Raw genomic sequence first — 26,168 nt, 5'->3', positions numbered from 1 at the left:
GGATGCTCATGAATTGAGGAAAGCAGTCCAGACTTTTAGGTCAGAAGGCATGAGTTCAAGTGCCCACTCTGACGTTCAGTACCTTGTGCTGATATTTAACTTTGACTTTTCTCATTTGTAAAATAGTTTATATCTACATCACATGTTTGCTCTAAGAATCAAATTTTAAAAATGGATTTGAGCATGTTCTGTAAACTACAAAGCAATGTGAATATATCAGTCATTACAACTGGGGAAGAGATAAGATAAGCATTCACATTTTGCAGACTGGATAAAAGAGGGTAAGCAAGATTAAAATAAAACTTGACCTCACACAAGAGCACAAGCTACACCCTACATCTCCTCATTTCCCCTAGATGGAAATTCTCTACAACATTTTTTTAAAAGTAGAAATATCTGGGTCCTACCCTATAGTCACAAAATCAGAATCACCTGGGGTTAGGAAAGAGGAATCTGAATTTTAAAGAAAGTTCTCCCAGTTGATTAGAATCCAGCTGATCATTCTACCAGTAATCAAATGATCTTTTGGAAACAACTTCCATGACCCTAATGCCTCTCAATGAGAAACAAACAATCCTAGGCCCTCTTTCTTGCTCATGTGAAACCTGGATTTAGCCACCAGAAAAAATAATGCATCTTCCGTAATAACTGGAAATGCAAAATATTCTAAAACATCTTTCGAATATGCATTTATTATTGCAAGCACTTCCCTTATCATCATTTTCCTGAGCAGTTATATTCAGGATTCTTACTGGCTTTCTGATTATCCTTGGAAATTATCTGTCTTGTTAATGCAAATGTTTATCACTTAATGTCTTTGCATCTTATCATTTCTTTCAAAAAAACCAAGTCACTCAGTGCTGGCAGCTTACCTTGTATAGTGTGTCTGAGGTGTGTGGATTAATGCCAACATGAACTTTATATCTATAAGAGAATGCCATTGGAAAATCAAGAAGTGAGAAGAAAAATACCATATTTGGTGCACATCACTTACTTGTGCCCTTTGGGGCGGTGAAAGGAGAATAACAAAGACTAGAGTTTCCATCACCTGTCTTCTATCATCTAAACCTACTCAGCACTCTCTTCCAACAAGGAGAGAAGGTACCCTTTCTGTGTCTTGAGGATATCAAATTCACCCACAACATACTTCTTGGGGGTTATTTCCAAATCCTCTATCAAAAGATACAGCATGAATATAATTAAACCTCTTATCATATGGTTCATTATTCCATGAATTTGGACCAGATGTTGCAAAAATGCCTCTGGGGGCCAGGCAGAGAAGTTCAATGAGGGAGAAGGGCCTGGAAGTGGCTGTGAGAAGTGAAGAGTAAATGCTTTGTCTGGATGGGACAGTCTTCGATTATTGCCACGAAGAAATGTGGCCCAAGGTTGCCAGATATTCCAATTGTTTTCTAAAAGAAGGGTAATAAAAGCAGCCACCTTATTAAGTGGGAAAATGCAGGGAAAAATACTTTGAGTAGGACAAATAAAATCCCTTCAAGTCAGCTTACGCTTGCAAACTGCCAGTTTGTAATCTTGAATTTCTGTTATTCAAAACTATTATCCCTGAACAATAGAAACAAATTATACTGATATAGAAAATTCTTGTACCTGCACAATCAGCCAGTAGCATAATCAGTCTCATCATCCTCTGAATAAACATTGCATAAGAATATAAAATTTAGCTTAAACAGAAGCTGGGTCTTCCTTGTGAAGCTGGAACAGTCAGATAACCATTGGTCTGAACAATAACTTGTGAAATTTTAATCAGCAATGGGCTGGAGATTGGTTTTCTGTATACCTATTTATTGGATGGGGACATAATCAGAATGACACTCTTCTCCTTCCAACCCAGATTTTCCATCCAACCAGTAATGGCAGGCAGTGTTCCTTAAAGGACAGTTTTCTCTCACATATGTCCCTGCATAGGAAGGGCTAGGGCTGGAGACAAAGCACTGAAATGAAGAATGTCAGGTGGCTAGAACAAACGTCAGATTTTCTTTGCTAGGCAACATAGACATGCATAATATGGTTAAGAATCGCTCTCCCTTTATTAAGAGACTGTTTTCCTTTACTCATATGAAAGTGAAGTAAATGTTTTTCATAGTTTGTGCTAACAAATATCAGAAAGCATCCAATAAACCATGTTTCTATTTGAAAGCTGACAGTACATAGAGGCTCCAGTTGATTTGTAAAATAGGAAGGATGAGTATCTCCAGTACAGAGAAGCTGTAGAATCTTGGGTTAGCTATAACTTAGTCTTGAAAGGCTGCAGAGAATATAAATGGTTTTGTATATTTTTGCTTGTGACAAGTATATAGGAAAAGAAGCTTGGTGATAAGGATCCTAGCAGAAAACAGATGGTATACCCAGACAGTTTAACCTAAAGGGCTAAACTCTTTACAGGGAAATGGGCAGGGTTAAAAGAGCCAACAAAGAAAGTGAGGCATCCGGGACATCAGAGATAGCAACAACAGGAAGCTATTACTACCCCTCAATGTGCAGGGTCAAGAGAGACAGACTATGTTACCAAATCCCAGCAAAAGCTCCCTGTGCAGAAGGAAGTCTGCTAGCACAATATGTGTGTGTAGAGACGTGCCTGCACCTCTCTGTTCACCCATTCTCTGATTTCCTGCCAAGTCCTCCATTTGGCTGACCCCAACCAGAACCCAAAGCGTAAGGGTGCCAGGAAAATCAATATATGACATCAGCTTCACATGTCACAGAATAGTATAGAAAATGTCAGAGATGTATAAATATCTGAGAGGGGGATAACTGAAAAACTATTATCACAGAAGACAAAGGAAATCATAGCTCATGGAATGTTAGCGCAGAAAGGAACCTTTTCTTCTCTAATCTTTCATTTTGTTGATAGGAAAACTGAGGCCCAGGGAATTAAAATGAACGGGTGAACATAATACACTTAATAAAGGGCATACTTGAGATGAAAGGAAGTTACCATCTTATCTATTCTCACGGTTTTTCTACTTCATTATGCTGGAAATCATGGGTGAGGAAACTTAAGAGTAGAGTTGCCTAAAATGAGACACCTACATAGCAGTTTCTCCATTACTATGCCCATCAGACTTCACTAATCAATTACAGATTTCTTTCCTCCTGAGCCTAGATGTGACCTCAGGCACATTAGGCAGGGCAAGGTTGAATCAATCATGAAATGCATCAATCAATCATTTATGTACTTGCATAAACCCAGCATACTCAAAATTTTTTTACTGTGCATAATGTTCACCCACTCATTTCAATTCCCTGGACCTCAATTTTCTCATCAACAACATGACACAATGATATAATGATGCAATTTTGTATAATGCAAACTCATACAATGAGCTCTAAATCTTCAAGTTATTTACATGTCTAATATTATTTTCTTCCCTAAAACTCAACTCATTCTCTGAAGGTATTGCTTGTACTTTGTACTTTCAGACTGCCTACCCGATGACTTGGTGGGGAACATTTATGGTTGGGAAGAAGTGAAGTGGCCTGAGGTGAATTTGCTTGAAGGGTAATAATTTTAAAAAGTTCTAATCTCTTTCTCTCTCCTTGCAGGTTGACAGGACTGAGGTGATTCGCACCTGCATAAACCCAGTGTACTCGAAACTGTTTACTGTGGACTTTTACTTTGAGGAGGTTCAGCGCCTGCGGTTTGAAGTCCATGACATCAGCAGCAACCACAATGGGCTGAAGGAGGCCGACTTCCTTGGTGGCATGGAGTGCACTCTTGGCCAGGTGGGTCAACAGACATCCCTTCCTTTTCCTTGGCACCTTAGGGCCTTTCTTCCTTCCCCTTTGCCCTCTCTCCCCTCATCTAATTCTCGCTTTTTCCTATTGATTGTATTTTCTTTAACATGTAGCATTTTACGACTTCCCAGCTGGTGTCATATCCGTTACGTTTATGTAGAGATGATTCTACAAGTCTGTACAATTTCTTACCTTGAAAAGTTCGTAATGTTCTCTTCTGAATTCCCCTACCGTGTCAGTCATTTATTCAGCAGCTGTTATTGAACACGTATGTGTCTGGCTCTATGCTCTGTTCCTGTGTTTGCCATAGCCTGATTCTGTTCCATTATAAATTTCCATCTCCAACTCAGCTGTGAGAACCCCCATGCAAAAAGTATTTCTCCTTCACATTTACTTCACATCTCTCATACCAAAAATAGCCCAAGGCAGGGGCCAAATAGATACTCAGTGAATGAATAAAAGCTTTTCGCTCTCCCAGTAATAATGTGAAATAAGGATCACTCTGATATCTATTTTATCACTGGGAAAACTGAGACTCAGAGAGGTTAAGTGGTTTGATGAAGACTCCACCCTAATAAGTGGCAGTGTTAGGACCCTACTAGGCCTTCCTGACTCTAAACTTCATCATTTTGCTTCTCTAACACCTTTCCATTTTTCCTTCCCTTTCTCTTGTACCCAGAAATGTGGTGAGTCTAAATGGGAAAAAAAAAAAAAAAAAAAAAAACAGTCCCTGTGCCAAGATAGTGGATATGGATACTCTTACTGGAGAAGGCATAGTAATATGCACTTCAAATAGAGCAATTCGTTACAAAATACCCTGGGCTCTCTATATAAGGTCGTGGGCCTTCAAGGAAGAGAGAGCTTTTTTCTACTGGGTAGAGTCAAAGAAGGCATTGTGGGACCAAACTCTGAAAAACACATGGTCTAGGGATTCCAGAAGAAAGAGGAGGGGGACCTTTCAGGTAAGAAAGCAATATGAGCAACTCATAGGGTCAGAACAAATGTGGAGGGGTATGGAGCTGGAAGAGACCACTTTCCCTGACTGAATCAAGGTCAGGTGCTCATGATGAAGCTTAAACTTCAGATCCTGTCTCTCATGTGGGCCCCCTCCGAGGCTCTGTGTCACATTTTTATTTTTTACTTTTTTCTCAAAGAGAGATTTCAAATTGTATGTCTAAGACTCACAAAACCTAGGTTCACCTCCTGTCAAGGTAAGGGTCAGTTTAAGGATTTGTCAGGAAGAGTCTACCTGACAAAGAGATGGCAAGCATTGTGCTTACCTTGTTTCATGCCTCTTATCACCAAAATAAATTTCTCCCAGTGAGCACTAAGAGACAAAATAGACAGTGTCCTCAGTTACCCTTTTCCAGCAAATATAGTGATAAATTTTCGTATTCCTTTAATGAAAGTCAAAAGCCCAATATTGAAATACAGTTGAGGGAAGGCAGAGAGAGAATCTGAAATATTCCGTTAATGTATGTTCTCTAATGACTTTTGAAGAGTTGATGGCAGATAGTTCTAGGATCTTACCAGGTACACTGTCCAGTAAGTAGGTATTAAATGAATGAATACACTGTGGTTTTGAGACAAAATCCGGTTTCTATTTAAAATAGATTAAAATGGCATATTTTGTAGATACGTGAGCCATGTGAAGATTCTCCCTTAAACAATGGGCATCCCTCCTGTGTATAAATGTTATATTTTGTCACAAGAAATAAAGGTAGATCCATGTGGGCATCCATATGGACAAAAGGTCTTTTTTTTTTTGTGGTCCAAAGCTTTGATAATTTTGTCTATTTGAATGACCCTCAAACCTACATCTTTAGTCTCTCATAATGCTCATCTTTTAAAAGCCAGTAAGTCCTTAACCCTCTACCTTGCAAGTAAGACAGGCATTGTGCTAGGTGCCAGTGCCCACCATGGTTAGCCAAAAACATAGTCCCTGCCTTCAAACAGCAGTTTAGTTGGGGATAAAGATGGAATGAAAATAATTACACAACAATTAGTTAAATGGCAACCATCATAAGCTGTGTTACAGAGAAGTACAGAATAAGAGAGCAAGCATTGGGAGACTGCCATCAGGCGGAGAGGGATCAAAGAAGGCTTTCTAAGAGAAGTGACATTTACACTGACTCGAAGGGAGAATGAGAGTGCCTTAGGTGAGAAGAAAGAGGAAACACGTTCTAAGCAGATGGGAACATTATACACAAAGCCTCTGCATTCAGGAAGGAGTTTGGCTTATGGTGCAGAGTATCTACATTTAGTTTTTCCAAGAAGCCAACTCTGAGGTAGGAAGTCAAAGGAGGTGAAGGAAACACCATAGTGGAGAGGAAAAGTGAGACAGAAGAAGGAGTCTACAAAGGAAAGTGGCCCGGTAGCTACACCGTAGGTACCTGGAGCTTAATTCTGCTGGGGAAATTCTGAGAGCAGTGTAATGCAAACATTAGGGATATTTCATCCTAGGGATGAGGGAATTGGGACATTTATACACCCTGTGTATATATACGCACATCAGTCATTAAGAACCATTCCTAAGGTGGGAATGAACATTAATCCTCTGACATTTCTGGCCTACTGTGCAGGTAGCAAATTCCAAATATCACAAAGAGCTCACAAGCAAAGAAATACAGATGCAGGTGGTCAAAGTCAGTGATAGGCACTCAAATCACAGGGCCTGGGAATATGAGCAGGGTGCCTATTTAATACCCAATCACCCACTCTTTTTTTTTTTTTTTTTTTTTTTTGAGACGGAGTTTCGCTCTTGTTACCCAGGCTGGAGTGCAATGGCGCGATCTCGGCTCACCGCAACCTCCGCCTCTTGGGTTCAAGCAATTCTCCTGCCTCAGCCTCCTGAGTAGCTGGGATTACAGGCACCTGTCACCATGCCCAGCTAATTTTTTTGTATCTTTAGTAGAGACGGGGTTTCACCATGTTGACCAGGATGGTCTCGATCTCTTGACCTCGTGATCCACCCGCCTCAGCTTCCCAAAGTGCTGGGATTACAGGCTTGAGCCACCGCGCCCGGCATCACCCACTCTTTTAGCTGTTGACCCCGATCACTTTCTGATCATTTTATACCATGTAGCCATGTAGAAAAGAGCCCTATCCCTAGCTTAAGAGTGAATCCTGAGTAATCTCAGCTAATCACATGAATCTCATCCCCCACTTGCAAGAGCTTCGTTTAGAGGTAGGCATGTGTCCAGTAAGACCTGTGGATTTTTCTTGGAAAGATTTCCTAGCCTAAAATAAAAGACACACATGAAGAAACAGTTCCGCTTTTCCTGGGATTCCTGGAATCACAACAGCCATCTTGCAGCAAGGCTGAGGATGAGAGCGACCCTTAGGGGAGGTCAGAGCCAAAAGAGGTGAAGGCTTGGGCTGACATTCTTTACCTGGGACCCATTCTATCTATGGATGCCTTATTATGGGAGAATAAAATGTCCTGTCATTGAAGCTCTTTGGGATGGGAATTTTTATTCCTTGAACTAAAAGAATCAGGATTGATATAGCACATATGAGGAACTAAAAAGAAGATAAGGCTGGCTGGAGTGGGGTAAACAAAGGGAAACCAGGGGGTTGTGTTGGATTAATTTTCTTAATCTCTCAAAAGAAGGACTGTGTAGAAGTGAGCACTGAGAATGTGGTTACAAATAGTCCTTTCAAGATGTTTTTGATACTTTTGAAAGAACTTACTTACTGATTATTTCATTTGACCCTCTTGACAGTGTAGGAAGGACGGGAGTCATTATGTACATTTTATAGTTGAGCAAACTGAAGATCAGAAAGATTTAATGTCTTGACAGAGCCCAAAGCAGAAGTCAGCAGCCTTAGATTCTTAATCCAGAGCTTGCTTCTGTCATGGCCTAGGGAAGGATAATGAGAGGAGGCTACCTGTTCTGAGAACTCCTTTGAGATCGTGGCCTAGATGAAGCAAATGAGCACAAGTGACTTGTTCAGTGTGGCTCTAAACCATGTTTCCCAGGTTGTGCTGATCCACTTTCAGGTGGCATACTGGCCTCTCTGGATATCTTGCATGTTCATTGGCACCCACCATCTTATATTGTCAGTCATGTGATTGGTGGGGTTAGCCTTTCCCACACTTGTGGGATGGGCACTAATTGGCTTAAATGAATCAGAGTATTGTATTTGGCCACAGTGATTGGTTGAAGGAAAGTCATGGTGACTTTTTTAACACTGTAAGTTTCAGACATTCATTTATTTCTTATTTTAATGACGTAGCAATTGCATGCCAAGCTTTCATAACAAGAATTTAGCAAGTACCCTGGATATGCTGAGTTTATTTGTGCTAGGTGCTGGAGACACAGAGATGAAAAAGAAAAACAGAAGCCCTGCCTGCCTCAGAAAAGCTTATAATTATCTGAGAGACACAGACTGGTAAATAAATAATCAGAATACATATTACTAAGCACTACAATAGAAATATGGTCCAGAAGCTGTAGGGGAAAAGACCTCTACCTAAAGCAAAGCAAGGGAATCTCACAAGAAAGGTGACTCTGTACCTGAATCCCTAAGGATAATAGGAATTCACCAACAGAGAAAAGAAATAAGGACTCTTGGGACAAAATGACTGGTACATGCAAAGACACAGCAGCATGAAGGGAGTGGCAGAGAACTCTTAAGTGACTCAGCATGGCTGGGCAGTCAAGTGAGGATGTGAAAAGGGTAGAGGATGCCAGACAGAAAAGAAACAGCCTGGTCCTGATGGTTTTAAGTGCTTTTCTCTAAACTCTGGAGAGCCTGGACTTGATGCATAAGGTCCTAGTAACTGGGGGAAGGACAAGATTGGATGTGTGTATTAGAAAGATCACTTCGGCTGGGCGTGGTGGCTCATGCCTGTAATCCCAGCTTTTTAGGAGGTCGAGGTGGGCGGATCATGAGGTCAAGAGTTTGAGAGCAGCCTGGCCAACACAGTGAAACGCTGTCTCTACTAAAAATACAAAAAATTAGCTCGGCATGGTGGCAGGCATCTGTAATCCCAGCTACTTGGGAAGCTGAGGCAGGGGAATTGCTAGAACCCAGGAGGCGGAGGTTGCAGTGAGCTGAGATTGCGCTACTGCACTCTAGCCCGGGTGACAGTGCGATACTCCATTTAAAAAAAAAACTCACTTTGGCATTCCATAAAGGGTGGATGGCAGGGAAACCGATTAGGATACTAGTGCAATCACAGGAAGGAAATGCAGATGGCAGTAGTTATGGAAACTAAAAAAAGGGGCCCAGAAGAGAGCCTGTTAAAGAGCAGAATCAACGAGCCTTGGGGATGAGGTGAGGGAGGAAGACTTTGCAGGTGTCTGACTTAGGTAACTGGGAGAGTGATTTGGCTGTATTTAAGAGGAAATCAATCATGCCCAGGAGTGGGGTGAGGAATGTAATGTGATTCTGACCTGTTAAGTGCAGATGTCTGTGGAGAACTCAGAGGAGCTTGACAGTTGACAGCTGACGTGGATATAGAATAGACGATATAGATTTGGGAGCTTAATTCCTGTAGGTGATAGCTGCTAATGTTAGACTAGATGAGATTCTTCAAAGAGGCTGTTTTATCTTTATTTTTGAGAGGAAATTTTTTGAACATGCCATATAAATAATTTGAACATGCCAAATAAACAAATAATAAAGGATTAAAAACATCAAGGCATATGTAAGGACATCTCTTTCCATTATCTTTCAGATGAAAGTATGAACCTGACGTCTTTAAAAAAAAATCTCCGTTGAGTGTTTTTTACATGTGGAGTAATTGGCCAGACAAATGCATCTGTACTAAGAGCTTTGTGAAGGATGGGCAGAACTCCTTTACCCTTCATGGTTTCATAGGTTGTGACACTTTGGTGTGAATGAGAGCTTTGCTCTTTCCTCTAAATTGCTCCTCTCCAGTATGATCAAGCAAACAGAAAAAATTATCAGCATTTTCCTTCCTTAAAACTCCAGAGTAAAAAGAAGATTCCTTTTCCTGTGTTCTGCTTAGATAGGCAGGGAACGGCTAGATGCAAATGTTAGCCACCCTCAGACAGGGCAGGGTCAGAGTCTGAGGCACTGTTTCACAGTGCTCATGAGCACATAGTATGTGGCCTGATGGTCTGGGGTCAAATCCCAGCTCAGCTGCTCTCAACTTGTTTGTCGAGAGGAAAATTACTGCAGCCACTTAAGCCTCAGTTTCTTCATTTGAAAAATGAAAATAATCATAGTGCTGACTTCAAGAAATATTACAGGATCAAGTAAAATAATGCACATAGGCTGGGCACGGTGGCCCACGCCTGTAATCCCAGCACTTTGGGAGGCTAGGGCAGGCAGATCATGAGGTCAAGAGAAGGAGACCATCCTGGCCAACATGGTGAAAATCTGTTTCTACTAAAAATACAAAAATTAGCTGGGCGTGGTGGCACACACCTGTAGTTCCAGCTACTCGGGAGGCTGAGGCAGGAGAATCGCTTGAATCCGGAAGGCTGAGGTTGCAGTGAGCCAAGATCACCTCATTGTACTCCAGCCTGGCAACAGAGCAAGACTCTGTCTCAAAGTCAAAAAAAAGGAATAATGCACAAATGCACATAAAGTCATAAAGTGCTTAACAGAGTCCCTGGTATGGAGGAAGTACTCGGGATGGGGAAGCTGTTATTAACGTGGCAAGAATCTAGGAAATGGTGGGAAAAGGCAATGCTTATAGAGACCAACATTGTTTTCAGAACAAATGGGGAAACATAAAAGGTATAAACATTGTGAGAGAGCACCTAAGTCCTGGGCAATTATAATAGTCCAACTGAACATACATTGCCTCAGGTTTGTCAAATATTTCACTTAGTTGAAGAATTTTAAATATTGTGTGTGTGAACACAGGCATGTGTATTTATTCTGATACTATTTTTAAGTAAAAATTGTTTTAGATTAGGTCTCTAATTTAAGTAATTTGGACAATACTATAATTTGGGCCTTAATAGTGGCAAGACAGGGATTGCCACAGTGAAGGCCCTAAAGGAGAGATAAAGTGACTTCTCCAAAGCCATGCAGGAAGTTACACATTCAGAGTCTGCGTCCTGAAGGCTTCTGTACTACTCCCTCTGTCTGGCTGAGTTTGCCACATTCTCACTCTGCTTTGTGAAACAGCAGGACTCCTGGCCTTTAGGAAAGGAAAATAGCAGCTGCAAGCATGCTAGAAACTGGCATTGGTCATGAAGTTGAGTACAAGCACAGCAAGTGACTTCACGCTGAGCAAAAATGCCAAATAAAGCAAACGAAGGCTCAGGTCCTCGGGGAAACTCAAGGCAGAATTGACCAATCTTGACAGATGGATGAGGGGGATGCGTCACGAGGACATAGGGTGCTCAGAACCTGCTTTCTTCTGGGTACGTTTGGAGACCTTCCTTTGATTTCTGTTGCCCAAAAGAGATCAAAGAGCTAAGCGCCTCTTCTGCTCCATCCAATAGCCGGTATGCTAAAGAGAGATGTGATCTTTCACTGCCCAGAATGGCAAGCTGACCTTCTTTTATGTGATGCCTTTATTTTCTCTTTCACTGCTTATTAACTCATTCATTCATTCTCATGTTTTCCCATTTCATACACCAAAAACAGTGAAACTGAGTCATAAATAAGAAAAATAATTTTTTAAAAATTGTTTTAACTCCAGGCACTTTTATTTAGTAGGCCCGGGTGAGGTGGTTGCTATATTGCACTTAATTTAATCAGCGCATCTCTGGGAGGTAGGTACTACCATTATTACCATGTTACAGCTGAGGAAACTGAGACTGAGTAAAGCTAGGTAATTTATCCAAGGTCACACAACAAGGTGTCAATCTCCTTAGCTCCGAAGCTTTTTATGATCTTTTCCATCTGTTCTTATAGCTTGCCACTAACTAGTCTAAATGATCAAGTAGCATCTATGAATGCAAAGCCAAGTTGGAGCTGACCTGGCTTGCTTTTAGTGTCTTGTTTCTTTTTATTTGTCTTACACAGAGTTGTTAGAGACAGACTAGGAATCCCTTTGCAGAAAAATAAGCTTGGTCATCTTCCCTCTGGATTTGTCTACTGAATTTACTTTAAATATGATATGGCTTCTTAAAAAATGTCAATGCATCAACCCCCCAAAACCAGAATCTTATAAATTCAGCACCCAAAAGGTACATTGCTCTGGCCTTCCTTTCACCTTCAACCATGATGAAAGATCCCTTGTCAAAATTTAGTGGTTGCGTGTGGGTTTCATCATTGCTTTTCTGGTAGGTATTTTCTCTTCTCAGTGGCTTGGAGGACAGTTACAACTGTGTGAAGTCATTTTCTCCTCATTGTTGTGTGGCTGTTCTTCAGTATATTTCTTCCCAAAAAGTTTAGAGGACATCTGGTGAATCCAAGAACTTCCTGCTTTCTGTCATCATAAGTGAGGCAGGGAAATTTGTGACACCTTGAAAAAGTCTTAGGCTGTCAGGAGTCCTCTGATCCTTATTCATGAGAAAGTATATACCATCTTCCCTCAGGGCAGTGGTTCCAAAACTTGAGCATGTGGCAGAATCGCCTGGAGATGTATTAAGATACACCTTTCTAGGTCTCACCCCAAAAGTTACGATTCAAAAGATCTAGTGAGAGATTCAGTAATCTGCATTTTCTAAGTTCCCAGGTGATGCTTATTCTGCAGGTCCAGCCATCACACTTTGAGAAGCCCTGCCTCAATGTCTCCTGTAAGAGGATGCTAATGAGTCTTGGACACTATGTCACTAGTTTCAATAAGAAAGGAACCAATGTTTTGGGTAATTATCTAGAGAAATTAAATAGGACACAGAAAACATCTGGTGACCAGAAAAAAAAAGCTTTATAAAATTTACAGTACTAAAAAGGCATACAGCTTGCAGTTTATGCTCTTGGTAAAGATTTTGAGCACCGAAGTTTTTTCTCCTATTCATTAAATGCAGTTAAATGGACCTATTAACCGTTGGTTTCCTTCCTGACATAAGTGAATGTTATGATTATGTCACGACAGTGGTCCCTGAAAGAGTGGGCGAACCACAAGCTGTTGATCAATGGGTTATTAGGTTTAGTGTTGGGATGAGCCTGATGACTGAACGCTGGCTGTTATTATCATGCCGAGGGTGCTATCCAAACTCAGTGTAATGCCTACAGCAAGATTCCACAGGTTAGCATTTTGTTGCATAACATCTAATGTCCTCCTGGTATAAAACTGATGACCCGGGGAGGTCAAATTTACACATTACAGCAGGCAAGTCATTCTCCTGCTTCTCACATGAAAAGCTTGCCCTTACTTTGCAGAATTACTGCAAGCGGAAGCCAAGTGAGTGATGAATGATGTCATAAGTAATCACATCACTTCAGCTCCCATGGACTAGCTAAGAAACCCCGGGAAGCAGTGCTGTTTTTTTTACTGCTGTCTGTTCTGCTTATAGGCAGCTGGGACTGAAGTAGGGTGCTTGTGGGTGAGAAAGGCCCCAGTTCTACAGAGAGAATATAATTAATTCTTGCTCTTTTCTTCTAACTTCTGAACAGGCAAGGAATCATAACTTTGGATCCTAGAAACATCCCTCTGCTTTCTCTAGAGACTTCCTTTTATGCTTTTAAATCTTCTTTAGTGTCCTGCACTGGAGGCATGTGTCCTATGTCTTGATCTGCCATCAACTCTCTATATGGCCTTGGGCAGTTTGCTTAACTTTTCTTTGTTGTAGTGACCACATCTATAGAAAAATGGTTTTGCATTGATTCATCTCTAAAGTTCCTTCCAGTTCTAATAGTCAATGATTCTCATTCATCTCTTTCCTTTTTTTTGTTTTTGCAATTCAGCATCTCTCCCTGCATCTCTCCTCCTTTCACTACCCTTTCTCATCTCATCTCATCTCATCTCATCTCATCTCATCTCATCTCATCTCATCTCATCTCATCTCATCTCAACATGAGATATTTGCCTCATGCAAAGTCACAGATGTCATTCAGTCATAGATGGTGTCATTCTACCTACCTGGTAGCCCCCAGGAAGACAACTCTATTTAATTTCAAAGATAGTTTTAAAAGATAAGTTAAGGAATATCACTGGAACTGAAAACGAGGCTCTGAGATTTCTGTAAAGTCTAGATTCTTTATTTCAAACTTTATTTGGGAAAGAGAATAGTTTTAAATTAACCTAATAAAGTTGAGGGGGAGGAAAACAATAACTGTTTGGTTTGCAAAAGCATTCCCACGAGACTGGGTTTCAGATTGAAGGACAAAATGAGGCCAGGTATGAATTAATTAGCTTTGTTTTGCCTGGAACACGAGCCGTTCAGGGCTCTTCCCACGTGAGCACAGGTCAGCAGAGGTGCATGCTCCTGGGCCTGAGCTCCAGGTAAGGCCCAGGTGGGCTGATTACTTGTGCTTCCCTCACTCTTCCTCAGCATCTGCTCATCAAGAGGCTCAGGCCAGCGCATGTTTTCAAGCTAGTTGTCAGGAACAAAGGAACACATGTCCCCCAAATTTCTCTCTTCCCAGTGAGATTCAAACCAGGAAAGCTGGTATTACAGTAAAGGTGCTGAGAGGGCACCAGCCAGCAAGACTGAATCAGAAAAGTTTAAAATTGAGAAGACAAAAGCAGTGCTTAGTTTAGTCAGTAGGGTTATTGCTCTCTGGTGCTCCTGAACAATGCTTAAATACTCTGGTTTTTTGTTTTGTTTTGGGGTTTTGTTTTTTTTAAAAAAACAGAGTCTTGCTCTGTTGCCAGGCTGGGGTCCAGTCAGTCACGTGATCTTGGCTCACTATAACCCGCCTCCTGGGTTCAAGTGTTTCTCCTGCCTCAGCCTCCCAAGTAACTGGGATTACAGGCATGCACCACCATGCCCAGCTAATTTTTGTATTTTTAGTAGAGACAGGCTTTCATCATGTTGGCCAGGATGGTCTTGCTCTCTTGACCTTGTGATCCACGCGCCTTGGGCTCCCAAAGTTCTAGGATTACAGGCGTGAGCCACTGCACTCGGCCCTGCTTAAATACTTTTTAAGGGGGAATTCGCTTTTACATATCAGGTATTGTGAGAATGATAGGGTGACTTATGTCTCAGTCTGCCCCTGCCACTCTGGTTTACACTTAACTATCATGGCTTAATTATTAACACTCTCCCTTTTCACTTTCAAAAGTGTCCTAATTTGGATAGTATATTTTATGACCATTTGATGATAATAAATCATTTTCATAGCTAATATTTACTAAGAGCTGATCACATGGCAGGCATTCTGAGCTTGGTGCTGTCAACACTATCATCATCATTATTATCATCACTAGGCCAAGATTACATGCCTCCTTAAGTGGCAAAGCACCCGACATTTGGATTCAGTCAGAGTACTAAACTACATTTCCCTTACCCCTAAAGCTACATTACCTCTGAGCTTTTATTTTATAAACGTAATGAAAAAAAACATTGGTATCCCTTGAAGAATCCCCCAGGTCTTTCCTCTGACTTCCTCCTCAGTTGTCAAAAGGGAAGAAACTGATTTTCAAGGGATCTTGTTATATCTCATGTATTGTGTTATGTGGGGCCAGTCAAACCCACTTGATAAATTATGAATTCGCCTCTAGGAACTCAATTAGCTCACCAAATAATACACTGACATTAAGTTGCAGAGCGAAATTTCAGACCTAAGTTGTTCTGATTTCATCACCTGCCTTTTTATACCACCTTGCCTACTAAACTGCTGTCAATTTCCACAACCCTGTACAAATTTGAAAAAGTAGAGTAGCAATTCTTCCCAAATGCTGTTACTGTAGAACTGCTCACAGAGTAAGGATAAAAGTGTCCTTCCTCACAAGTTGGTAAATTGATTCCTACATCTAAAAAATCTCTTTTTCCCAGCTCAGGCAGACCTGTAACATCTATCTGCAAATGGACATGCCACCGAAATACTCTTGGACCAAAAGGTCTAAGAAATGTATAGCAGTTAGACCTCAGCTTTTCATCTTTCCCTTGACATGGATCTATTGTATATATGGCAGTTAAGGGTTATAACAATCTGAAAATTACTGATATGTATTCATTTATTCAATGACTAATGCATCTATCTGATGCTAACAATAATAATAATAAGCTAATATACATCTATTCACTTATTCAAATAAATATGTATGCATTCTTTCATCCACTTATTAGCACTCACTATGTACCAGATACTCTTCTAGGCACTGCAGATTCAGCTGTGAACAAAGAGGGCAAAGCCCTGCCTCATGGAGCTTACCTATTCCTACATGATACAATAACAGAGAATAATGCTCTCATGAAAGAAAGCACACATGGGATAAGAAATAGAGGCTGGTGGAAATAGAGGCTGGTGGAAATAGAGGCTGGTGGGAAGGAAGAAGGGTGCCAATTTAGGTAGGAATGTCAGGGAAGCCCTTTCTAAGCAGAGTCTAGAATAAAGTGTAAAGTGTAAAATTGTGGGCATGAGCCATGCAAAGACATCCAGAAAAGTATATCACTCACACACACACACACACACATACACACACACACACACACACACACACACACACATATATATATACACACACACACACAGAGAGACATATATATGTATGTGTGTATATATATATATATATACACACACACACACACTCACACACATATGTGTGTTTTTGTGTGTCTTTATGCCCTCAGACACTGATTTTTTGGAATAAATTAGTAACAGTGTAATATTTGAGGATACATTTTCAGGTCCTTGTTATAAACTGCCAAATATCCTCAAAGAAAAACTGTAGCAATTTACACTGCCCCTTTCAGTGCACAAAGGTGCCTTTTTTCCTGCATCCTCAGTAATACCTCCAACTTTTCACTTCCCTTCCTTTGAAGCTTCTATCACCGCAAAAACAAGGAAAGAACCTCTGTCCTAGTTGAATGTCCCCCCACAGAGCCTTTGCCAGCTCCAGCCTGAGCAGAGAAGACACAGAGGAGAGTGTGTCATCCCTCATCTCCCCCTTGGTCTTGGGGGCTGGTCCCCTAGAGGGTTTATGTTTACCCAGAGGCTGAGGGTACAGTGAAGACAGGAGACATCACCATGGTTCTCAGCTTGGAAGACTGCCTCACTCTCACACTCTTTTCTTTCTTTATATATTCCTCCATCAGCTCCTGCTCTTCCACTTACTACCTATACTTGGAGACTCTTAGCTCAGGACTCTTCTTTGAGCCCAGACTCATGTATTCAGCAGTCTCTAAATATTAATTCCATTTGTAGGACTCACAGACATCTCAAACTCAGCAGCCCAAAACCAAGCTCTCCATCTCCTCTTGCCCTCTCCACACCCCTTGCCATCTTCCCAATTCTCTAATGTGTCCTGCTCACTCAGTAGCTTATTTTTCTTCCCAGGACCCAGAGGCCCAGAGCCTAGGAGCCTTCCCTCATCCCTCTCACTCACTCTCTACCCCACAGCCCATCAATCGGACATGAAAGCCCATCAATTCAGTGTCCCAAATATCTCTACTATTCACCCCTTGTCACCTCTTCCATAGCCAGGACCCCAGTTCAAGCCAATAGATGATTATAGTTATCTCTATGTGGGGATTTATTGAATAGGAGAGAAAAGAAGACAGAAATAGCATTTCCCAAGCATCTGTATATGCCTGATACCGGGACTTTGTTAATGCTCATTAGATATACAATAAACCCGTGGAGTAAAAAGTATTACTATTTCACAAATGAAGAAACCGAGGCTCAGAGAGGTTAACCTGCCAAGGTTCCATATCAGGGAAAGTATTTGGAGCCTTATGTGTGATGCTTGCTCTACCATTATATAGCAAGAATGAAGCTAGGGGGCTGGTTCAGTGGCCCTCGTAGTGGTTTGAGTAAGAGGGAACTCTCCTCAATGGTAAGCTCTTTGAGGATAAAGAGTAAGTGTGAATTACTTTGTGTATTTCATAGGATTTAGCTCAGGACCTGATCAAATCCTGCTTCTGTCGTTTATCAAAGACGGGAGAGTTTATCAGTTAAGGAAATGAGCTCTGGAACTGGATTGTCTGGATTTAAACCCCAGCTCTGCTAAACACTAGCTATGGAACCTTGAGCAAGTTACTTACTCTCTTTGTAGTGGGCTAAACAGTGGCCCCAAAAAAGGTATGTCCATGCCCTGAGTCCTAAATCCTGTGAATGTGAATTTATTTGAAAGAGCCTTTGCAGATCTAATTAAAGGATCAAGATGAGAGGTCATCCTGGATTACCAGGTGGGCCCCAGTTCTAGTGACACAGAGAAAAGACAGAAGAGAAATGGGCCATCTGAGGAGGAGGTAGAGTGAGGCATCCACAGGCTGAGGAGCCATAGCAGCCACCAGAAGCTACAAGAGACAAGAAGCAGAATCTCCCTTAAAGCCTCTGGAGAGAGTGTGGTTCTGCCAATACCTTGATTTCAAACTTTTTCTCTCCAGAGCCAGGAGCACATTTCTGCTGTTTTAAAACACAAAGTTTATGGTCATTTGTTATGGAGGCCCTAGCAAATGAATATATTTGGTCAATGAAAAGAGTTGAACTCTGTAAAATATTTGAAGGGATTTATTCTGAGCCAAATATGACTGACCAATGGCCCATGAAACATCCTTCAGGAAAACCTAAGAACATTAGCCCAAGGTGGTCAGACTACAACATTTTAGGGAGACATAGACATTAATCAATACGTGAAAGATGTACATCAGTTCAGTCTGAAAAGGTAGTCTTCCTGTGCATGGGAAAGCCAGGTAGGTTTTAGTCCCCTGAATTCCTGCCAGAGCTCCTGGAGGAGGGGCTCTGTGACTACTGGAAGTGGGATGAGGGGCACCCAGGTCATAGGTAGTTTCAAAACTTTCTAGTTGGCAATGGGCTGAAAAAGTTAAGCTATTGTCTAAAGACTTGGAATCAATAGAAAAGAATGCCTGAGTTATGATAAGGGGTTGCTGAGACCAAGGTTTTATCATGCAGATGAAGCATTCAGGTAGCAGTCTTCAAAGAAAAGATTGTAAATGTTTCATATCAGACTTAAAGAGTCTGTTCTATCAGTCTTAAGTCTGTGTTGATGTTAATGCCGGTCACCTGGGCCTGAATTCCAAAAGGGAGGAAAATACAATGAGGCATGTCTGACTGCCCCTTCCTATCATAACCTAAACTAGTTTTTTTTGTTCTTGTTTTTTGTTTTTGTTTTCGTTTTTGTTTTAGGTTAAATTTGGAATGCCGTTGGCCAAGAGGAGTAATCCATTCAGATGGTCAGGGGGCTTAGAATTTTTTTTTGTTTTACAAATCTATGTACCTCAATTTTCCCGTCCATATGTAAGCTTATAATACTTACCTCACAGAGTTGTCATGAGAATTAAATGAATCAATATACACAAGGCACTTTACGGCAGTAGCTATCACATAATCAGTGATTTCAAAGCAGTGTTTATTATGACCCTTTAATAGTTGTGTGACCTTAGTTATTTTTGAGCCTGTGGTCTTTTTCCCTGTTAACTGGCAATAACAAAAATACTTAGTCTAACTCTAGTATCTTAAAGTGGGAGTTAGCTTCTTTCACTTTAAAAATGGTCAAAGAATTTCCTCAACCTTCTTCTGTCTTATGAACTGCTAATATTCAAGTTTCTAGCCTCACTGAAGACAACTCACAACCCACCAAAGGCAGCAATTGAAAAGATACCATATGCTCTTGAACCCACAAAATGCTCTGGCTCGGACATTAGGTGCTAGGGAATGTGGTCCTTTCCTCTTTTTCCTGACTGCCACCTGCTATGGCTGGGGGAGGGAAATGAGAAGTGGAAGTGGGGGTGAAGTGAGGGGCAGATGGTAGTTATTAGTCAGAGGACTAATAACTGAGCTGGGTCATTTGTAGTGATGACGAGGCATTACCCAAGAGATGAGGCAAAGGTGTATAATTAATACACAAGCAGTCCTTAAATCTCTCTCTGAAACCCTCCCTCCATTCCTTCCCTTGCTAATGAAGTCAGAGACAGTGTAAAAGCCTGTAATTACACTTGAAATAATTAGAATGCTGTGAAATAGAAAGCTTAAGACAGGAAGCCCAAACTAATTGAATACCTATTGTTCTTTTTGTTCGGAATCATCCTCCCTAGGGTGGTCCTTTTGTAGGTCTCCACTGGGGAGCTGAAGATTGCACTGAATTTGCATAAAATGTAGAAACACATGTGCACATCACCCTTCCTTTCCCCAGAGTGGCCAAGAAAGCTTCAGTACTGTGCCTTCCTCAGTTTCTACAACTTTTACCCATGAATGAAAGTCCAAATCAGCAAAACAGATTAATTTAAAACCTCTTCCAAAGATAAATTTTAAAAATCTGAGCATATTATATTTAAACTGTTTTTCTCATGCAATTCTCCCTTTCTAGCTCAGTGCTTCTCAAGTTTAATGTGCCTGCAGAGCACCTGAGGGTCTCCTTAAAATGCAGATTTGGGCTGAGATTCTGCATTTCTAACAAGCTGTCTGACCTTGCTGCTGCTGTTGGAGGGGATGAGATGGGGGAGTGGTACACAATGTGGGTAGCAAGGATAAAGTCCTTCTTGGTCCTGCAAGTGACTTCACTTTCCTCCTACCACGGCAATGATTCCAAACTTCTAATGTAGATCTTGAAAAATGAATAAAAATTTCCAATTGAAGGGAGAGAAGAGGGAGTGAAGAGGAAGAGTAGAAGAAGAAGGGAAAAGTGGGAGGAAAGGGAGGAGGGGAGGGAGGGAGACAGAGAATGTGTGTGAGTGAGTGTATGTGCATGATCAGGTGTCTCTTCTTATAAGGACACCAGTCCTATCAGATTGGGGCCCTACCGTTATGACCTCATTTGACCTTAATTATCCTTAAAGGTTTTATCTCCAAATACAGTGACACTGGGGGTTACAGCTTTAATAGTAGGTACACAATTTCATCCATAACACTAAGTGACCTTAGATGAACTCCTTCTTTTCTCTAAGACTTGGTTCCTTCATCTCAATTGCTTAGAGACAAGAGTTTGATCATTAAATGACAAGAAATGGGATAACTGTATTCAGTGTTCTGCATATTATCTGTCATAGAATAAGTGTCTTGGTTGTGTTCCTCCAGAAACAGTCAAGCATTGGAGGGGAAGTAGATTATTTGTGAGGTAAAGGAAACAGGAGGACAGAAACAGAGAATTGAGAGAGCAAAGATAAAACAACCAATAAAATAAAGGGTGCATTAGTTAGCAAATCACCACTGGGAGAAACTGGAGCTTAATTTCACTGGGAAAAGTCAGGCCCCATGCTGAACAAACACCCAGAGTCAGCTTTCATGACTGAGGCAAAGGAGTCAAGATATTTATGTACCAAAGGCCATCAGTCATTGGTCGAGATCTGCTCCCAAGGGATGCCTAGCTCCCCACTTCCATCTTTCTGTGCTTGTGGATGGCAACCATGGATACTAGAGAAAACCTTTGGGCAAAGAGATGCCTGACTTGGGTGTTGGAAACCCTACCAGCTCTTCAAGAGGGAGACCTGAGTAGGTCTGGGAAGATTTTTCTTGTCTGCTACAGTGAGACACCAGGAAACCTTAGTTCTTTGTACTGGTTGGTCCTAGTTATTGTGTGAGTAGTTTGCAAAACACTAGAGACACACTTGTACCAAAGAATCTAGGGCCAAACAAGGGTAATGAATGCTTATTTCATGGGAGTCACAACTAACGCTCTGTTGATGTCCTGAAGTTGAAATGTTAAACTTTGTATAATCCTATAATTTCCAAACTTATTTACACAAACACTTTTTCATGTAATATGTATTTACATTTTAAGGAATAAAAGTTCTATAATGCATGTTTTGGGGCTATCAAATTAAGGCTAGTAGAGATTTCACTATATTGTAAGATGTTTTTAACCTGTTTCTATTCACCATTGTAGCCTATGGACAGTAACTGGTACATAGAAAGTATTCAATAAATATTTGTTATTGCAACCGTTTTAAAGAATATCAAAAAATAATTCTGAAGATATTTTCAATAAAAGCAGCCTCATGAAAAATGACTGCCTAGTTCCCAAAATGATTGTTTTGAAAGACTTTGGAGTAAAGTTCGGCTGAATAGACACTTGTTGAAATACTGACCAGTTTTTTATTCTCCTGGCTTTGTTCCCATTCACTTAATGAAACAGTGCATTTTTCTAAAATTGAAGACCCATGCTGTTAGAAGCCATTTTCCACTTTACTAGAGAAGAAGCACTGGGGAGAACCCAGATCTATGTGTGGATGTAGATAAGAGACCTAATGGTACTAAGGTCTCTCTGGTCCAACCTTGCTAAACAGTGTTTCAACTTCTATTTCCTGCCTCTACACTTCACCCTTTTATTGAATACTAAGGTTTGCAGCTGTGACCCCATCATAGGATGTAAATAATCAAATTAGGGAACTTCTGACAAATGCGCCCCTTTTAACCTTGATGTGACGCAGAGCTTGCTATTTGTTGGCCTCCAAAGTCAGCTGAAGCCAGGGTCAAAGTCCTTGTGACTCTGACTTTCTCATCTTCTGCCAAGACCTAAAGCATTTTTGAGCTGGGTGCAATTGTTACAGCTGCAATAGAGTATACATGATAAGTGGGATTTGCAACAAAACGGCTTTTCTCTACAGATCACTGCTTGAGCTGGGCTTCCTTGCTATTTTTGCCCAACTGTCCTGAGAATGGCAACATCACTAGCAACTCATTGCTTATCCGTCATTATTACAATGAAAACTTTAAAACCCTGATTATTATTCATTCTTTGGCGCTGAGATGGAAATCTGCAGGCTGTAAAACAAGTTCGTTGTTTTTTTTTTTTTATTCTTGTTTAGCCACTTGTATACCCAAATGCCCATTTCCTAAGATGGGATGTTTCCTGGGAAATTGCTTATCTTCCTAGCATTTGCAAAATGTACAAGCTTGTATATAGTAGCATTTTCTTCATTCCCTGCAAATGGAAATATTGGTATTTCTAGATAAGTTAAGAGCAAGGAGAAAGAACTATGGCTATCCAGGTTCTCTTTAGCTAAGTCTCCTCTACTCTTCCTTGAATGAAGATACTGTGAATCTTGTAAGACACTGTCTGTAAAAAATGGTCTGCCACACCTGCTAATGCAATGTGTGGGTTAGTATAGTGCCGAGAGGGTTGTTGGGGTCTTCTGGCATCAAGGGAGTAGGTGACCAATGTGGATGAAACACAATGACAGTGGACAGTAGTATTTCTGAGACCAGATTTGTTTGGGAAATGGGATATGTTGCCTTTCCTTAGTCCGGTGTTGACCTGGCTACTGGTTACAGATGACCCTTGTTTTGTTATTTACTCATGTGTGTTCACTTCACTTGGTGGGAAAAACAAGCAAACAAACCTGCAGAGTAACTGTAAGCTCCATGAGATTAGACATTGCATCTGATTTTACTTACCACACTATTCTTAGTGTCTACCACCAAGTCTAGCATACAGTGGGGGCCAAATAAATATTTGTGGAATGAATAAGGCATCTGCAACATAATATGTACTCCATAAGTGGGAGTTTCTATTGCTACACTGCTATCATCATTGTCATCATCATCATCATCATAATCATCATCACCAGGTGATTTTTTACAGAAATATTTTCTCTTCAGATTATAGCAGACTGAACATCAGGATCTTTAAATCTGCTTGTCTTAGGGAAGTTCTCTGGACTTCTTGCATTTGGCACAAGTAAAGGCTTGGTATTTTCATTGCTGTAACACAGAAACAAAAATATATTAAGATTTCAAAGAATAAGTTTATCTACTAGCCTCTCATGGTGATCTCCTTTCTTGTCTTTCTGTGAATAATATATGGACTGCATCATTGCTTTCTGCTAATAAAAAATTACTCAAAAACTTGAGAGCTTAAAAAACCAAACATTTATTATCTCAGTTTCTGTAAAATGGGAATCAGGGTACAGCTTTTCTGCATCCTCTGGATTAGGGTCTCTCATGAAGCTGCAATCAAGATGCAGTTATCTCAAGGCTCAACTTAGAGGAGAATCTTATTCCAGGCTTATGCTCCTGGCTGTTAGCCAGAGACTTCAGTTTCTTGCCACATGGGTCTGTCTATAGGACTACTCATAGGCTGTCAGCTAGCTTCCTTCAGAGCAAAGGCTCTGAAAGACAGGAAGGAATGAGAGATAGTGGTAAGATAGAAGATATCATCTAACTTAAGATAGTGATAAAAGGTAAAAAGTCACAGTCTTTTTGTAACCTAATCTCAGAAGTGATATCCTATCACTTTTGTATTATTCTATTTTTTAGAGGCAAATCACTGGGTCTATCCCACATTTGAGGGGAGAATATTACACAATAGCATGAATACTAGGAAGCTAGGATCATTGTAGACCATGTTAAATAGAAGCTTCCAGCCTCAATGGTTGATGTTCCCTCTTAGCATGAGTGTAGCTTTAACTTGGTTCTTTTAACCCTTTTCTTTTTTGAGACTCATGGGTTGCCAACCAATCATGGCCTCAATCCCTTGTCAAACTTCTTTTTCAAAAAAGGAAGAAAGAGGAAAAACATAACAGGGCATGTTCTCCTAGGAATAGCTTTCAATATGATGATGATTTTAATTGTCATTGCACAGGTGCATTGGCATTGAATCATGAGGAGAACCCCAATTGCTCCTATTGGCTTGTCTGAGCATCCGTTTTCTAATGACTTACTTTATGGCTTCCTAATGAATATATTAAAAATAGAAGTCTAGAGGTTATATTTAGCCCTTCAGTTCCTTTACCTCCCTGTATCCTATACCCCACTTTGCCTGGAGGCTTAATGCTAAGTTTGAGATCATTTTGAAACTTTACCTGCTTTGTTTTAATGTACATATACAAGGTTATCTGTCTAATTTTGATATAAATCCTTCAACAATTAAGTCACCTCCCAATTGACTACATGTTCACTCACTCTCTTATGTCACACACCATAAGAAGAAAAAGGGAATAACCCGTGTTAGAAGAAGCTCATTAACAAACTTTGAAATATAAATTCACACAAATGTGAATGCAGAGTTTTGTTAAAAAAAAAAAAAAAAAGATGTTTAGTTAAATGACTGGTATCTCTACCTTTTGTTTCCTTTTTGGCAGATTGTTTCCCAGAGAAAGCTGTCCAAATCTTTGCTGAAGCATGGGAACACAGCAGGAAAATCCTCCATCACGGTAAGCAAGCCCTCCCTGAGCAGCCATCTGCCTGAGTGGAGAGCCTGGGCAGACTGGCCGCCCAACCAGGCAATTGGGAAGCTGACTTTCTGATATTGGGAGTTGGTCTCATAACTACTGAACTACTGAAATCACTCCCTTATTTTTCTTTCTTTCTCTTTCCTGACAATACAATTTTGATCCTTCTACCTCTAGGAAAAATGATAAAGAAAAAGCATTTGGAACTAAGGTTATTTAATTCTAGTAAGCACTTCTGCAATTGCAAGGTAGATTTTAGTGGAGGAGCAAGGTGTAGTTGCCAAGAGCAGTAAGAATATGGAATTGTCTAACATTTTCAGATCATCAGAAATACCTGTCCTTGTCTCTCATTTATTTTGAGAATTAAAATTTTGCTTTGATAGCATTTACTTTAAGGTTTGGTTTGTTGCCTAAGAAAGAAAGAGCTCAACATTTAACTCTCCTCTTTGATATAATAGTTGGGAGGTTCACTGTGTGATTTAGTAGCCACTAGCCACATGAGATTATTTATACTTTAATAAAATAAAATTTTAATTTTATTTAAAATTAAAGTAAATATTCAGTTTCTTAATCACACTGGTCACATATCAAGTACTCAGTAGTTACAGGTGTTTAGCGGCTACCATATGGGATAGTGCAGATTATAAAACATTTCTATAATTCTAGAATGTTCTACTGGGTAATACTAGAAGTATTTCTAAATAAGAGCTTAAATTTTCAAATAGAACTCCTGGTATTTGGAACTTTGACATCTTCTATTAGAGATGTCTTAGACATTCTCTGCCTCTTGAGAAAGGTAGAGAATGTGGGCCAACCATTTGAATGTATGGACCAAAAAAATTAAAAAATTAAATACAAGCAAAAAAAAAAAAAGTAGAAAAAAACCTACAAGGAAATTCTGAATTGCTAGAAAGGCGAATTGCCAGGAAGCAAACCTCTTGAGTTCTTTTGAACACTCCTTTTTAACTAGAGAGAAACTGATTTTTTTTTTTTTTTTTTTTTTTTTGGAGACAGTCTCGCCCTGTCATCCAGGCTGGAGTGCAATGGTGTGATTTTGGCTCACTACAGCCTCCACCTCCCAGGTTCAAACAATTCTCCTGCCTCAGCCTCCAGAGTAACTGGGATTGCAGGTGCCCACCACCATGCCCAGCTAATTTTTGTATTTTTAGTAGAGACGGGGTTTCACCATGTTGGCCAGGCTGGTCTCAAACTCCTGACCTCATGAGCCACCCACCTTGGCCTCCCAAAGTGCTGGGATTACAGTTGTGAGCCACTGTGCCTGGCCCTGAACTT

The 26,168-nt window shown here is 40.5% G+C and overlaps 1 protein-coding gene across 3 annotated transcripts in view; it reads left to right on the top strand.

The window, feature by feature from the left end:
• CPNE4 (copine 4) overlaps nucleotides 1-26,168 on the top strand; it is a 488,529-nt gene that overhangs the window by 308,134 nt on the left and 154,227 nt on the right. For all 3 annotated transcript variants that reach the window (XM_074405452.1, XM_074405453.1, XM_074405454.1), the window contains exons 3-4: nucleotides 3,568-3,747; nucleotides 24,786-24,857. In XM_074405452.1, the coding sequence (XP_074261553.1) occupies nucleotides 3,568-3,747; nucleotides 24,786-24,857 (252 nt within the window). The remainder of the gene's footprint in view (nucleotides 1-3,567; nucleotides 3,748-24,785; nucleotides 24,858-26,168) is intronic.

Source organism: Saimiri boliviensis, chromosome 9 (assembly GCF_048565385.1).
Source record: "Saimiri boliviensis isolate mSaiBol1 chromosome 9, mSaiBol1.pri, whole genome shotgun sequence".
NCBI lineage: Eukaryota > Metazoa > Chordata > Mammalia > Primates > Cebidae > Saimiri > Saimiri boliviensis.
The sequence above is the reverse complement of the archived record's forward strand: the minus strand, read 5'-3'. Positions and strand labels throughout refer to the sequence as shown.